Genomic DNA, 17593 nt, shown 5'->3' with positions numbered 1-17593 from the left:
TGACAGTTGATTGAGAGAAGGAATCCATTTGGGTTGCTAAAATAGGCACGCAATCTGCAAATAACCTCTCTGCTCCTGAGAGTAGTTACATCCTGTAAAAAGCCAGAGCCTACGTGTTTTGCATTTGCGTCCTCGTTTTGTGCGACATGCTAAATAGGCTTTGTGGGGGCTTGGGATGGGGGGGAGGGGGGGTTGATGAGGATGTGTTACTGGTGTCACTGGGGATGAGCTGTCAGTCTCTCCCATAACCCACAATGACTTACCCTCCTGATCCCCTCAATCAAGCAACCATCACAACTCAACATGCCCACCCTATCAGTGCCCCCCACCAGCATCACACATAATCCTATGCAGTTTGATGGATAGCTTTAGGCGCTCCAGTGGCTCAGTTTTAAGACTGGTGTGTGAGGGCCAGACACACTCACACACACACATACACACACATCCTTACAAATGCACACACTCTCACCTTATACAAGACACAAACACACACACACTCTCTCTGTCGCACTCACACATCCCTCCACACAGACACACAAACACACACTGCTTTTGCCTCAGCCACTTACATCTTTCATCTGGCTGGTTACAGTAATGTCTGACCTCCGCTGAGCCCCTTCAGCTAAACTTTGCTTGATGCTCACTGATCATAGCCAGACCACACACACACACTCACACACACACACACACACACACACACACACACACACACACACACACACACACACACACACACACACACACACACACACACACACACACACACACACACACACACACACACACACACACCTACACACACACACACACACACACAAACACACCTACACACACACACACACACACACACACACACACACACACACTCACACACACACACACACACAGCTCAACATTCAATCCAAACCTCTAAGCTGACAGCAGGCAAATTCTTCTCAGCTTTAGGACTGGTTTCATTCCATTACTTTAATCGGATTGCTATAATGATTTTGTCTTGGCTTTGTTTTTGTCTTATGAAGACAAATCGTGAACTGGTTGGTGACTCACATTAATACGATCTGAAGCTCTCCAAAAATTATTGATCTGTGATAAAAGGGAAAAGAAGTGTGTGTGTGTGTGTTTGGGGGGGGGGGTCTGTTTTAATTACTTAGTTCTAATTTTGTAACAGGGGTCACCATACATTAGCAATACATTGCTTTCTTAAATATTAGAATACCGAAATGAATTCCCTTTGAAAAATCAGTACTCATTATAGCGTGATGTTATTAATGTTGCATCAAACTGAATGGTAGAATTGCAGTTTTTCATGTTTTACAGAAGATTAGATACAAAATGAATCCCAATGCATTCCTTGATGGCACAAATTCGTTTTTTCACTGAAATGACTGAATCCTGGGCTCACCAATAGCTATCATACTTGGGATCAGTTTCTTATCAACAGTGCATTTGCAAATGTGTATTTTCTCTTTTGTGTTGTGCCTTATGCATTGCCCCTAATACATGATTTGCAGCATTATTATGGTTGAGATGAGTCCTATGCATCTATATTGTGACTGTGATATTACAATGGTAAAACTTCGTAAATGGAAAATCATTGTTGCTCTATGAGATGCAACATAATCAATTCTTCAATTTTGGTTATTTAATTGGACCACTCCAAATATTAATAAATAAACAAACTATTTACTCTCAACAATGATAAACCTCTCCTTCCTTCCTCTTTGCAAAGCTGTCTGGCTATCTGTTTGGAAAAGATAAAATTATATATAAGAAATACCTGCCATATTTTCCATGTGGATTTCTAGATATAAGCAAATACTGTTTGCCTACCCCAGATAAACCTCCACTTTGTAGTGCCGTCTAGAAAAAAGCTACCAAACATTTTGGGATCAGGGGAGAGGTGCCAGCTCTTTCCTAGTGAAGGATTAACTCTAAATATTTAACAAGTCAGCAGCTATCGCACAATTAATTTGCAGAGGATTTGAGCGCCGGCTCTGATGTAATCGGCCTAAGTCATTTTAAGAGTAGCGGGATGAGATGAAAAGGGAACAGCAGAATGTTCATATTATAAGAAGTGTAGAAGTGTGCCTAACTTAACTACCCACACTCCCTTAAAAACAGTGTGTTTGATGTTTTTTTGTGTGTGCGTGCGTGCGTGCGTGCGTGCGTGCGTGCGTGCGTGCGTGCGTGCGTGCGTGCGTGCGTGCGTGTGTGTGTATTCTCCCCCACCTTGGAGCTTGGTCTTGGCGATCTTGCCGCAGGGCTTGGTGGCAGTGACGGTGTTGGGGCAGGTGGCATCCATGAGAGCGCGTTTGAGCACGCCTGTCCTGTTCTTCATGCCGGTGGTCATGTCGCACTCACCCCAGTTCTCGAAGTCATATTTGCACTCACCTGCAGGGGGCAGGAGGAAGGGGAACACAGTGCAAACCACCAGATCAGTTTATTTCTTTCTTCTCTCTCTCCCCCTCTCTTTTTCTTTCTCTCTCGGGATCTTGAGTTGCATTATTTCTTCTTTTGCTTTATAGTCACTCTCCCCCCACTGTACATGTTGGAATAAAATAGGAGCAATCAAGCAAAACCTGAGATATAATTACATATCTAATGCTGTGATGTGTAAGTAAACCCAGACCCCCTCCTGAGGGCCATAATTGTGGATTGTGAGGGGAGGGTGAGAAAGCAACAACTGGTCAAACTCTTGCTCATGCTCCCTCCCCACCATTAGGTGGCGCTGGTGAAACTAGCGAACCCCCGACCCCTGACCTCTGCACCAACTCCACCGGGCTCATTAGGATTGGTGACTGCTCTTGTATGCACGTGTGACTGTGTGCTCTCCCCACTCCCCGGGGCTGCCATAAACACTGGAGGCATCGCCTCCCCAATTTAAATGGTTTCTCTTCTTCACCCTCACTGACCTCTACCTGCAGGACCTGGGAGTCTGTGGCTGCTGGGTTACTCATATATACACAGCATCTCTGCTTCCTTCAAACTTTTTTCTTCCCCTCCAACCTTCTCTTCCCACCATCCTTTTATTCTCGCTGCTTTCTCTTCTGAGTCACTCGCCTGCCTTCCCTGTGGACGCATTGTGGCTTCGCCTTGGCAGGCGGTACGCATTCTTCGCCCCGCGGGCGGTGTAGGAGCCTCGCCACTCGTGCCCCCCCTGGAGGTGGGACGTCAGGGCCGAAGCGTGCGTTGGAAGGAAGGAGGTTGCTAGTGAGGATAAGGATGCGAAGGTGCTATTGTTCCCTCCAACTCCACGGGGAGTTCCTGGCCAAGCGCTGTGCTAGCAGGCCAACACCTGTATACCGGCCGTGAGCTTGCCAGCCAGCCAGCCAGCCATGCCTCTTGAAGAGAAGAGCAGCAGGGCACTCTGCGCTCCATTTGAGATCAGTCATGCATGAGCATGCATTCTGACACACACACACACACACACACACACGCACACACATACACACTCACACACACACACACGCACACACACATACACACTCACTCACACACACACACACTCACACACTTATGCAGACACATGCCCTATAGACACAATGCCACACATGCTCAGTACCCACGCACGCAGATTCACATTTGCACACGGGGGAATGCAGAGCATGGCTGCCTTTTCCTGATACACGCTGGCACTCTCCGGGGACTGGCACGCACCCCGACTCACAACGAAAAACCAGCTGGAAATCCTATAACGTACGTGGGAGCGAGACCTGCTTTCAAAACATACTCCCTGGTGGTAAGTGCAAACCCTTTGCATGACTTCTTGTCAGCGGCGGTGCTCAGACTGCTGCCCTTTCTTTTTCATGTGTTTCCTTTCGCCTAAGAATGGAATAAATCTGACACCAATGTGAACTGTAAACTGTCCTGAAGTGACCCACATGCATAAAAGCACATAAGCAAATACTCAGTTTCGAGCATCTCCGAAGATGGAGAACTCAGTAATCACCACATCGCTGTGCAAGTCTGTGGGTGCACACAAAGAGAAACTCTGAGAGAGCTGGAGACTAACCAGAGTGTCTAAATACTCTGCCTTAGCCTCTCTGGCTTTAGTTTGGTCTTTCTCCATAGACAAGGGCACATGGGCACACATCATTTTGATAAAACTAAACTTATGTTTATGACAGGATAAACCAATGAAAAATGCAAATAGACAGTCACATAAGGGCCACACACATGTACTGTACATATGTACGTATATGATTTGTGTCCACTTATGAATGAAACTGAGATGATTAATGGGAAAACATGCGGTTCCATACAACCTTTTGCTGTTCAGACTCCAGCAAAAGCATGAAATCTTTGCCACATGTAGGGGAAAAATATGATATTTTTTCTGCATTCTGAACACGGCCAGTGTGTCTGTGTCTTGGGGCTTCCACCCCTGAGCTAACCTCCGAACTGCTTCTTCCAGTTGCAGGGGATCTTGCAGCGCTGCGTCTTGATGTTCTGTTTGCAGTCAGTGCCAGTTCGGGTGCCCTCCCGGGTGCCAAGGCCGCAGTCGCCCTCATTGGCCACGCACACACTCCACTGCCACTCCCCGCAGTCCGACTTGCGCTCCCTCTTCCCTGTGGGAGCAAACAGAGAGGCTTTTTTCAGCTTCACAGCAATGAGATAGAAAGGGCATTATTACAGCTGTGGTGCATTCGACTTTAACATGAAATTGTGATTTTTTTTTATGTGGCTTGCCCACTGAATTCACCAAATGGATTGGTTGATACACGCCTCTTTTGTGAACTGTGGCACAAAGCCCTTAGCACGAGTGAGCCTCACCTTGTTTGTCTGCTTTTCCGCCTTCCACCGCCGTCATTCCCAGGATCAGGAAACCCAAAATGGCCGCCCATATCCAACACTTCTGTCCATGCATGCTGCAAATAACCAAACACAATACAACACCATTCAATGTTCCGCTACATTTACCATGGTGGCCCCGTACAGAGTAGTGCTTTGAACATAACTAACCTGCCCTCTCCCTCAAAGCCACAATACCCTTGCCACATTTTAAGTTGTTAAATGTGGTATATCTGTTGGTCTGACACATGAAGCAGGTTCTGATTACAACCACAGACTCTGGGTGGCACAGTATTGAAGGTGCAGCTAAGGTGACTGACAGTTGTCAGAAGGAGATCAGTGACACTCTCCAGTTGATAGCAGGCTCCCATAGGCTGCTAGGAGAGGAGCATAAAAGCCCCGGCTCTTTTGCAATGGATGAGTATCTCGTTGCCCTCCTCCTCTCCCATTCTCTCTCTTTACTTTTTGCCTCCCAGCAGCCCTATAAAAAGAAGCCCCAGTGCAGCCTTTAATCACTCACTGGGCTTTCAGGAACACCAAGAGCTTCTATTGTTGTACCATCACCATTTTTGCTCCTACTTCCCTCTCCCCTCCCTCCCTCCCTCCCTCCCTTGATCTCTCTTTCCCTCTCTTCTTTTCACTTTCTTTACATTAGAGACGTAAAGCACACAGAGCTCACTGAAGGGGAATTGGCATGAGGCTTGAGCAGTTAGAATCCATCTTGTTTCCCTGCTGCTCTACCGTGCTCAAATTACCATCAAGGTGCAGTCTGCCATGGAAATCATCTCTGTTCATCAATTTAAATAAATTATGATCCGCCTGCGTCCCTCCCCTTTCCTTTCGACGACACTTTTGGGGCTATATTTTTAGACCCTCGCAGTTTGAGACTTTGCATAAGTCAATGCTCCCCATATCCATTAGTAATGTGCGCCGCACTGAAAAGGCAAATGCATTTAAGGAAGAGCACACAACCCACAGCCCCCCACTCTCCAACCAACCCCCAGTCCTCTATACTCTCACTTTTTATTATTAATTATCCCGCTATTATTAATAGTGCTTAGTGTGCGCTGACTGTCTCCGTTCGGAGCGCGGCTCATTAGGGTGGGTATAATGAGCTTTGTCTGGGGCTTCACTCTTCTTCTCGAGTCTATTAGACAGAACTTCTCTTCCTCCTGAATGCTCTGATTGCGCCTCTCAAAGGTCCCTCAGAATCGCTAGTCGCCACTAACTGGCAGAGTCTCCGGGGCCCGAGCTTTGAAAAAAAAAAAAAAAAATTAAAAATAAGGACCTGTAGCTGAGTGTGTGCATAGCATTGATCTCCACACATTAAATCCAGTACCCTTTTCATGAAGAGTCAAAACAGAGCCCTTTTCTGCTAATTCCTTTTTTTTTTGCAAATCTCAACAACAAAAAAAAAATGAAAAAAAGAAGAAGGGCAGAAAAAACCTCAAATCCAAACCCAGTGGAGCCTCTCAGAGATGCAGCTGTCACTCTCCTGGGCTGTGACCAGCATTGGTGTTCCAGCCGCGGCATCTGTTCTGAACCCAGTCGTTCAAAGATTCATGAGCAGTTACGGCTTAGGAGCACTAGAAGTCAAAGGCTAGACGGACAGCTCCCGCAATGGGAGTGTTTGTAGACCCTGGCCTTTGGACCTGAAGTCAGGCAGCAGTGCACAGCGTCTTCGAGATCCCAAAGGACCGTGAACATCCATAAAATATTTAGCAAGGGTCCCTTTTTTTGTCATTTCTACACCAGCTTGGCTGGACACAACACCATGCATAATGGAACATGTTTTTGGTGAAGAAACATAGACATTTGACATGATAGTCCACCTCATGCATTTTTTATTGTTGCCTCTGACATAAAAGGCCAGGGGGAAACCCTCAGTGCTCCTCATGATATAGCCGACTTTTCTGTGAGTGTTATTTTACCTTCCGTCCTTTCCTTTTTACGTTATTTTCTGTGTGAGTAACCATTTTGATGAGTTGAGGGGACGGAAGGACTGAGAGCTGCTGTGGAATTGTGACAGCACATTAAAGCTCCTGAAGATTTAGTTAGAGGAAGGACAATACTGCTGAGAATTTGCCGGAAGACCCCGTTGGATGCTTGAGTCTCATCGATCTCCCGACTTGCGAAGAGTTGGTTTGCACGTCCGTTCACAAGACGCCGACCAAACAGAGTCCATCTCAGCTGTTAACAACGTGAGTGATCCTGTCTTAATCTCTCAATGTGAGCTCGGGCTTCCAGAGCCGCGGGGGCTCCTGCCGCACGGCAGGTTCAGGAAGTGAGGGGGGGGCCTCCCGTTGCTAGCCATTAGATCCAGCAGGGGAGGAATGGAAGTAGGCAAGCTGACCGACGCAGCGGGGAAGCCAGGGGAAGGCCCATCGAGTGAACAGCAGTGGGAGTCATTCATGGATGAGAGAACTCTGAGAGTCAGCAGTCTATTCCCCTGCATTTCCCCCATTGATCTGAATGGGAGAGAGCAGCAACATTTTTTTCTGGTGGAGGCTGGCTGGGTGGCCCAGTGTTGCGGTTACCTAGGGTAGAGGCTAGGGACTGGTGAGTTCATGTCAAATCTTCTCACCCATCCCCACTCCTCCTCCCCAAAAGCCCCACCTTCCTCATACACAGTTCAACTCCCCCATCTGTCTCCCCAAATGTTTTTCTGCAACCCAAGTGTCAGACCTGCCCTGGGTTGGCTCAGTGTAGTATAAAAAAATGAAAATCCGAAAATCCGACACGCCTCGGGCTGCCTTTGATGCCAGTGATAACAAATGGGACAGGGTGACTTACTAAGAGCAAGAAAAAAAAGACCAGGAAACATTGAATAGACTCATGTTTGCAAACAGAGCCACACAAGCCATGCCTTCCTGGTGCTCACATGGGAGTGCAGGAAGCTCACAACACTGAGTTCATGGGGTCACCCCTGTGCAGCACACACACTGATAAAAGGTAGACCTTAACTATGCTATCAGTCACTTTTGTTAAAAGTGTCTGAAAAATGTATGTCCTGTATAAGGTGCTAAGCTCATTTTAAAAAGGCAAATAAATGCCATGGAGTCAGTTATGACTTGCCTAATATTTCCCATCAGGGAAAACTGCCAGTATTATTTGAATGCATGGAGTACAAACTACTTTGCCTCATCTGATAAAGCAACTGACACGCTGCATCTGTCCCCTGTTGTGTGATATGAAAATGCACACGAGAAAGGGGACTTTATCTTCAGATGACAGCCACAAGAACAAATGTAAATAATATCCAGCGATGCTGTTTAATTTTTGAAGCAAGATACGCAGCAGATCATACCTTGTAACTTTGATCAGTGAGGAAGGACCATCTATTTAAAGGGGACACGCTGTCATAACACAATGGTTATAGTCAGTGCGCAGATGGCAATACACATTCAAATGGAGGAATGCACGACCGAAGCCCTGTCAAATAAACGGCTGATAACAACGCAACGATACTGCAGAGGACATTAACATACAACACATGCTTTTAATCCCTCAGGGCTCACAACCTGAGTCAGTGACAATCTGTTTCTGGCACAAATTCTCATTTTCATAAAACTAGACGGGATTACATTATACATAGATTGTAACAGGAGATAAATGTGTTTTTTTTCCACAAACATTGTTTCGGGCTTGAATAAATAAGACAGCTCTTTCATCCACATTTGAGCTTGCTACTCACATATCCAAACAGTCACTTTCCGGCAAATTTAGATTGAAGATGTTCCCTTCACATTTGTCTCTCTATCTCCCTCTCCCTCTCTTTCTCTCTCTCTCTCTCTCCCTCACTCTGTCCCTTCAAGCAAAGCGTATTTCTCTGTAGTTGGAGTATCTCAGTCTGAGTTTTACAATTAAGCTGCAACAGTAAACAATGGTAACCTCAAGTCAAAATGGTTTTTGGAATGAGGGAATTTTTCTTCTTTTTTTTCGATGATGGATGCTTGGGTGTGACTGTGGGTGCTTGATTGATGCTGATTGCTTGACAGATCCTATTCAGCTGTAGGAGCCAGGAGCAGCTTGCGACCTTGAGTGAAAAGTGAAGGAATTACAACCCAGCCAGCAAATGAACTCTGGAAAGTGCTTTCGTTTCACATCCCGGGTCCCATGGAGACTCGCGCACCACGTGACAAACAGTATGTTGACCTTGTCATTATCCTCCTGAGATTGTTTGTCTGTTTTTTGGGTCTGTCTTGCATTTTTCTAGGGCTTTTCAGGATTCTTGTAACAAATTAGAAAGGCAACGCGCTGGCATATACAGTGGAAAGCTGCTTCACTGTAAACTCATCTTCTCTGCGCTGACCTGAGTTCAGGCAGCTCTCAGCAAAGTCAGGGGAAAAAACATCTCCACATGAGACAGAATGCCAGAGTTACTTTACATCACAATACACTTGACCGTGTGAGGACATGTATCTCATAGAATGAGGTCCACATCAAACAAGTCAGACACCCTGGAGAAGCCTGTATTTACTGCATTGAAGGTCGCCCTCGTGCCCTTTCCGATGCGATGCCTATTTACCCATGTGCATGCCTCTGTTGTGGTGGGGTATATCTGTTGTGTCTATAAGGTGGAAAGAAACTTTTGTTTTCACCTCAGACTCTACAGGTCAGTTAGTGTGAGGGATAGTGTGGCCCAAAAGGACCTCTGCTATCGCCAGCAAGAAACCAGATAGCCAAGGTCGGTTTGTGTCTGTGTCTGTGTGTGTATGTGTGTAGTTTTGTAAAACCAAGAAAGAAAGAGTGAAAGGATGGAGGAGAGACGCAGCAAGGACGGGAGAGAAAGACAGTGAGTAACAGTGAAGGCAAAATTACTAGATTTACTTTAACAGCATGCCACCAGTGCTAGACTTGCTTTATGATCAAAACAATAATGAATATGAGGAGGAAAAAAGAAAGCACTAGAGAACATCAGCAATGAACAAAATGAAGGCAAACACATTCTGCATAGATGGCTTAATTAAGCAATATAGCACGAGTGGGAGTGGGGTAGGTAAGGGATAATCCCATGGGTGGTGTTTGGCCGTAGCCACCGAGGCCGCAGGCTGAGTGGTGTAATCCAACTCATGGAACGTCTCTCGTCCAATCAGAAACAGCTAAATAACGCGATAGAACCCAATTGTTTTATAACTACAGTTAGCAGATTGCTCAGTGTGGAAAACCCACAGTTACCTCTCTGATAGCGCAAACCTCGTTCGCTATTGAAAGACACAAATTCACATAGTGCTCCAAGCAGTCCATTTTGTTACCAGACAATAACCATGACTAAACTTATTACTGACATGCGTATTGCATTGTCAATTATTTATTGGTTCTAGTTTCGTTATATGTTATCTAGTAATCATGGATTAGTTGTACGTCATATGTAGATGTGTTTCGGTACGGCATAGCTTAATCCTAATTGACACAACATACATCCTCTTCTGAGTCTGGATATTTAATAATGCCATACACACCTCTAAGTCCCAGTGATAGGAAGACCCAGCATATATACCCACACATGCACAAAATGACCCCTTGTGATGCTAATCCACAGCCAGTTCAAGGGTTGGCCAGAGAGACAGAGTTTTTGGTGTGTGTGTGTGTGTGAGAGAGAGAAAGAGAGAGTGTGTGTGTTTGTGTGTGTGTGTGTGTGTGTGTGTGTGTGTGTGTGTGTGTGTTTGAGTGTGTGTACAGTTCTATACACTCAAATCTACTCATTTGCAGTCTTCAGCGCGTCCCCCCTAGATACAAATCTAAAGGAAAAGATTTCCTTTAAGCGTCTCCAAGCTCCCCTACCGCTTAGCGCAAAGCTTCTATATGGGATCCTCATTACGGCTGCGTGCTGCGCATCGTTATGGCGCTGCTAGTCTCGGCCTTTCAGCAGTTTGTTTAACATTATCACTGCACCGTATGCAGCTGGGGATTTGGAGATGTTTTTAGATATTACAAAGAAATACTGTTTTACTGCCAGACACAGAAAGTGCTTTAGGTGTTTAGGTGAAAGTGCTTTAGGTGTTTAGGTATGAGAGGTGAACAGTTCCACGAAGAGATGTTCACAAATGTTCCGAAGAACAGCATTGCATTGTGCCACACACAGAAATGTATTGAACAGACCATCCTCGCATGTAGTATACAGCAGGTCCATGTGAAAATGTCATACAGTATGTCATGAAATATCTCACCTAGATCAGAGAATATGCTTAATCTTATTTACAGTATGTGACAGATTAATTGACCATGAACTGTAATTCAATTAGTTTGATATTAGCTATTGTAAGGCCCTTAAAGAAAATAATTTATTTGGTTAATGCCTTTCTGTTATTGATAATGCTATGTGATTCGTACTGTGTGATGTGTGTGCTTGAAGTAACTACAATTACTATAATGCATTTTCCCCTTGTTTCAGTGTGAATTTGTTTTTTGTTGGACCCAATCCTGTGTGAGGCTACTCGGTTTATTGGTAATGTTTGCATCGACCCTGAGTAAGTCTGTTACAGCGAGACTGAACTTTTATTTCATCCCATTTTTATTGTTTCATTCTCCAAGGAAGTACAATGAACTCCAGATTCTTTCATGTGTGCAAAGTCTTGCAAACTTGCAAAAGTGAGTAGAGACTCACTGAACTGGTTATTACTTTTGTGTGAAATGTGTTTTACATTGCACTTTTACATTCAATTCAACTTTGATACTCCAATATTAGTTTTCTTTTTTTACCTTCCCTTAGCGGAGTTTGTCCTGCCATTTGGGTTCATTGGGTTGCTTAAATGAGTGTTCTAGGGAAGAGCATTGGCTTGCAAGATTGGTCTTGATACTTTTCAGTTTATCACACAAATGTGTGCTAAGGTGACACTATTGAGGTGAAACTTAACTTCAAACCAGTGGTGTAGTCCAGGGTATACGCAGGTATACGGAGTATACACACTTATTTTTCAGTCAGCATTGAGTATACCCACTTCTCAAAACAGGGCGTTTATCCTGTGCTGTATGGGCTGCTTAAAAAAAATAAGAGTATACCCACTTCTCCAGGGACCACTACACCACTGCTTCCAACTACATGTCACTTATTTACATTTTACACACATCCATATACACACATTTTCTTTTTTTAATTTTGACATTAAAGGGAAAATAAATGTTTTAAAATTCAATTCCATCAAAGTGTGCCATTGAATCAATAGTGTTGAACTAAAAGTACTGGTAATAGGAGCTACTTTGCATTTAGTTCTTCCATTGTAACTATATCTGAGGATTTACATATTCCTGCCAGGTACACTGGTATAATCTTTCTTCAGTGGAAGCACCGCCCTATTTGCTTTATTAACCTTCTACTTACTAGTGTGTTATTACTTAGTGGCTATATACAATACTTACCATTTATAATATTTTTGCTAAAATTCCTAAATGTAGTGGTAGACAGGAAGTCCAGCCCACTCACCAACAATAGCTAGGATCCCAGGATTCTGTTCTGTTTGATGTAAGCGTGACTTCAAAGCACTAGGGGGAAAAGGGTTTACATGATGCTAGCGCACGATGAAGGCCGCATCACTCATTAAGGACTTAATTTCTGAAAATGAACCAATAATTATCACAGGTACAGGAGACAACTGAATATAACCTATGATCAAAATAAATATATAGAGAGAGTCAAGGAGAGAGAGAGAATTAGATGTACGTAGACCAGGTAGATTTTCTACTTCATACTGGAACATGAGAGGACCCAAATTTCTGTCCGGGAGGATTTTGCCAAAGGAAGCGTAATTTATTCTACACACACGGAGAATTTCATTCTTCCATGATGTTACAATACGCGAAATCACGCACACAAACACACAGAGGCCCACATTCTTTTATGTCTGCATCTCATCATCCCCTGACATGTGTGGAAGTCACGGCTGCATTACCTGTGGAGTGCCTGGGGCAATAGACTTTTATCTTTCCCCCTCATTTTTCTCATATCGCTCTGATTTTATTCCCTCTTGATTGCTGGAAAAGGTGCTTGTTCAATTAGATCCTCTGATCCCCAGTACACAATGGTGAGCAGACAGAGCGTGGAGTGGAGAGAAGGGAGGCTTAGGGCCCTGGCTCCCTACCTCCATCTCGCTCTCCTTACTCCATCTCTCTGTCTTTCTCTCTCCAGCCTCAGTGCATTCTCACCCCCACCCCTTCCCAGTGTCATGTTTTTCAAAAGCCCTATCCAAAGCTTCCCATTCACATAAGCTTTGCACAGATCCACCAGTCCAATTCTCTGCACCCGCCCCCCAACCCCAACCCACCCCAGCTGCTAAGCACTTTGGGGTGCATGTCTATTAAAGTGTTTTTGCATTCAGCACACCGCTTTGGTATGGGCTTTTAATTGAGTCGCTGTTCTGCCGTCCTCCCTAAACTACTTGTCTTTTCTTTACCCTCCTCTCATCAGCTCAAATCTCCTCTTTTTCTCTCCTCTACTCTTTTCTCCCCTACCCCACTCTTCTTTTCTCTGCTCTATGCCCTTGCAATGTGAATCGAAGAATTTCATCAAATTAATATTGCATGTAGATATTTTATACGCATCACTGACAAGTAAGTGCTATCATTTCACATTATGTTGCGGAATGTGTGTCTGTGTGTGTGTATTTATAGTCTGTCTGAGTGTATAGTATGTGTGTTTGTTTTTTCCTCTGTGTATCTGTGTGTGTGTTTCCCTGATGGCTTTGAATAAACAAAACTACAGAGAGGCCACTTCATTTCTGAAAACTTATCTCCCATGGAGAGTAAAGACACACACACTCTCTCACACACACACATACACACACACACACACACACACACACACACAAGAGTAAACATGGATAAGTAAGTGAGTAACCCGCGTGTCGTATTTATCCATCCAGTGTAAACATTACTGTGACAAACAGCATGCTGCTGACAAACGGCATTATAGTAGCAAGGAAGGGCTAATTTATTTCCCGTCGCAGCTCGTTTGGCTACGAGCTCCGCTGCATGGAATATTCTAGACATCAAAAATGAACTCTGCGAAGGCCGATAATGCACAGAGGAAATCTGAACGGGGGAACGGAATGCTCGATCTGCTTTATCGAGGTTAGCAAGTTTTAGAAGTCGGCGTGACACCTGGGGAGGATGCAAACAGTCGATTGTATCGGGAGCGTTCTGTCTGCATCCGTGGGTAATGTGAGTTTTCTCAGGATTTTCTCTCAACTTTTTCAAAGGCATGTCGATTGAACACTCCCCTGCTTTGTTTTTGTTCCCAATTAACCACTCCCCATGGTAACATTGACATTTAAAGCCAGCATGGCTCATGATCATTATGCATTATGCAATTGGTGCTTTAAACTTTTTGGTTTCTGCTTTTTGCGTTTTTTTTGTAATCTTTTTTTCTACCTTGGCCTCTGGGGCCATTACCACCAGTGACTCCCATTTCTGTGGATTAGTAGTGGTGATGAAAGAAGTCTTTCTTTCATTCTGTTATATCTTTCTATTTATTGATGTTGCAGTATCTTTCCATCATTACTCATCATTCTGACCCTGTCACTCTGTGTGTCACTTCACAGTTACAAAGCAATTACCCCACAGATATGTCAAAGCAAAGCAATTAAATGACAGGCTCCTCTACACCTCTGATGGGCCGCTCTCCACTGACACACACACGCACGCATATACTCACACACGCACGCATATACTCACACACGCACACACACACACGGGCACACGCTCACATAAAGTAAGTCAGGAAGAAAAGAAAAGAAAGAGTGAGTGAGAGAGAAAGAGATTGACAGGGAGCGAGGGAAAAGGGAGCCTTGTACAACCCTAGCCGACCAACTCAAACACATCAGAATGCATAACCTCTTCCACAGAAGCAGCCAGAATGTAACCAGCACAGCTAAATCTACCTGTGGGAAGATAATGCTGCCAGTCACCTGTAACCCAAACCACTTTCACACCCATTTATACAGACATCTCAGCCTAGCCGCAGAGGGTAGGCCACAGACCATCCCATCCCTCTCGGAACGAAAAACAGGGTGAGTTCTAGGAAAGAGCATGGAACAGGAGGCATGAAAAAAAAAGAGAAAAAGAGACGGAGGGAAGAGTATCACAAATCTGCTGTTTTTGACACCCTTTGCCCTTGCCAGCCCTTCCAGTGACTGAAGCCAGCTGTAATTACACAGCTAGGACAGGATGATGCACCAGGAGTCTAGTCTGCTCTGCTCAGGCTGTGCTTGTCGGAAGCGGATATAAATAACAGTCTGGTAAAATGCTCTGACTCTAAGCGCCCCTAATACACACTCAGTGTAAGGCTCCTGCCGACATCTTACAATGACATGCTTGGTGCGTCAGGTCCTCTCTGATGATGACTTTGTGCCTCATTTTACCCCTAAGAGGTTCAGTTCCACCTTTCATTAAATTTGACATTCACAAGTTTGCCGTTGGTTTATTAAAGCATTTATTTTGTCGTCTTAGCCACTTCAGGCAAAACTCCTTGCAATATCCTTGTCATATCTTAACGGCCGCGAAATGAATCAATGGACAGGTATCAACGATATCCCTCCATCCAAATAGACTTTTGATTTGAATTATACCTTTTGTCCAAACTCCACTCAGTTTTAAATGCCTTCTCATTCATCTTGTTCTCTATAGGAGTATTTAATCCTTGAACCAGATGTGCTGATGAAAAAGACTGAGAGCACTTTTTATATCATGCAGCACCTCTAAATCTCTATGCGGTTCTGACTCCTTTTGACCGTATTGGATGATTAAAGGTTAAATGTGGTTGAAGTCAATGTGCTATTGTATGACACTTTCTATAAGAATCTTCACTATAACTGCTATCACAAAGCTATCATATGCTGCATAGCTTCAAAAATTAATAGAAACTAGACAATTCTGCTCTTGAAGAAATAGTCTTAGAGTACTTTTATTGTTATTCAGTCGGTACCTTGAGAGAGCCCGATATCTGAAAACAGATTTGAAAAGCATTCACAGTCATTGCATCACATTTATTTTCTCCTTGAAAGATTTTATGCCCAGCTCAGGTCAGTTTGTTACCATCCATGTGGAGCTGCTTTACAATACGGTAGAATATGAAACACACAGACCTCTCTATGATATTTCTGAACATTACGTGTGAATTAATTGTATGAGGCATAATTGGCAAGCAGATGCTGGACATTTGTTCACAGAACCTTGTAAAATGAATAGTGTGCCGTAAAACTCAACTCCAGGGTTCCACTCACCAAACAGGATGACCAAGATATACACGGATGCTGCTTTGGGATAGCGAGTGTACCCACCATAGCAGCCCTTAAATTGTCCTCAAAACTGGATTAGTGGACTCAGTGGCAGCACCAATCAAGACGAACAGCAGAGCTGGAAAACTATATGAAATAATACCACAATCACACCACAAATGTTCTTCCACTGACGTGTACAGAATGGTTATCAACTGCATTCTCCTATTTCATCTCAATCTCATCTCCATTTGCAGCAGAGGTGAACATAATCATATTAATTTTCATATAGGAATCTAATCCAAAGAGTAAAACCATCAGCTCTTCAAGCCCCCTTTACCCTGCATGCAATATCCTTGTTCAGTCTTTTGTCCTAATTTCATTTCATTTTTTTTATGTCTGTGTCCACATCACTACATTGAAGCATCAATCTTATAGGTGGCTGCAGTTTTTTATTTTTTTGTTGCCTCATTCAGGCTGAGATGCATAACAGACTTGGAGAACCCAAACCAAATACACACTGCCCTCTAGTGACTGCTTGTGGTAATTGTTTGAGGGAAACGTAATGAAGCTATATGACAACCCACAACCCCCCCAACACACACTCACTCACACAAACACACAAATGCCATTTCTGGGTGCTGATTTTCATAACCATGGTAACCCTTAAAGAAAGAGGGTTTTGTCTGCCCTTTCCGCAAATAGCCCTTGAACTGAATCACAATAAAGTGAGAACACACAGGGGGGGGGGGGGGACCCCCGCCTCCCTAAAGGAACTTGACCATAATAGGTGACGACTGAGCCTGGGCCTCTCAAGAGAGTCCACATTTCTTAAGGGTCTGCTTGTTCGTTTTTTGCACGTCCAAGGACACTCTTGGAAGTAATACATCATTACTTCATATGGAGTGGCGAAATAGTACGGATGGCAAATTAACCTAATGTCTTTGAGCCACATCACCCACCAGTCCGTATGAGAGGCATGCCTGCATTGACCAATCAAACCACTGCGCGATGCTCGGAGTGGGAAAGCAAGGATCTAATGCAGCAGCGGAGAACACCGCCCGTGGCCTGCTTTTAAAATATTTTCTTTTTCTTTTCTCACTGCCAGACTTACTGTTCTGGCACGCGTCACCTCTCTATCGCTCTCTCCAGAGCCGCAGAAATCTGGAGTCCCCAGAAAGGCATTCGTTCCTTGAAGTATTTACACAGTGGAGAAAATAGCCTTAAGACAAGGATGAAGTGTTTCCTTTGTCCTCTCATAACAAACTGTGGACCTAGGACATATTTCAGTGCTTTGTTTACCTCAGCAGCCTGTGATAATGTCACTCATTTTTACTTTCAGCCGTATACTATATATATATATATTTTTTAAGGCCTGGCATCACAAACGAATCCCACGTCATTTTCCATGGGCTAGCCACAGTACATCCCCAGACATTTGCTCTTTCTCTCAGCCCTTTCTTTCTCCTTCTGGGGATGAAGATAGCTCATAAAAAAATACTGCTTGTCACCCAGAGAAACGGTTTGGGTGAGAGCTGTTAGGTTTGGCTACAAGATATGACCTTAGAAAAACGTCATGCTTATGTTGCACT

At 44.2% G+C, this 17593-nt stretch overlaps 1 protein-coding gene across 1 annotated transcript in view; it reads right to left on the bottom strand.

Annotated features, from left to right (window-relative positions):
- ptn (pleiotrophin) overlaps nt 1-4867 on the bottom strand; it is a gene marked incomplete at its 5' end in the record, with an annotated part of 10879 nt that extends 6012 nt beyond the window's left edge. The window contains 3 exons of the mRNA XM_080851498.1: nt 2230-2391; nt 4395-4568; nt 4774-4867. Of these exons, the coding sequence (XP_080707624.1) occupies nt 2230-2391; nt 4395-4568; nt 4774-4867 (430 nt within the window). The remainder of the gene's footprint in view (nt 1-2229; nt 2392-4394; nt 4569-4773) is intronic.
- Nucleotides 4868-17593: the final 12726 nt, after the last annotated feature.

The sequence above is a fragment of the Sprattus sprattus genome (assembly GCF_963457725.1).
Source record: "Sprattus sprattus genome assembly, chromosome: 14".
Lineage (NCBI taxonomy): Eukaryota > Metazoa > Chordata > Actinopteri > Clupeiformes > Clupeidae > Sprattus > Sprattus sprattus.
The sequence above is the reverse complement of the archived record's forward strand: the minus strand, read 5'-3'. Positions and strand labels throughout refer to the sequence as shown.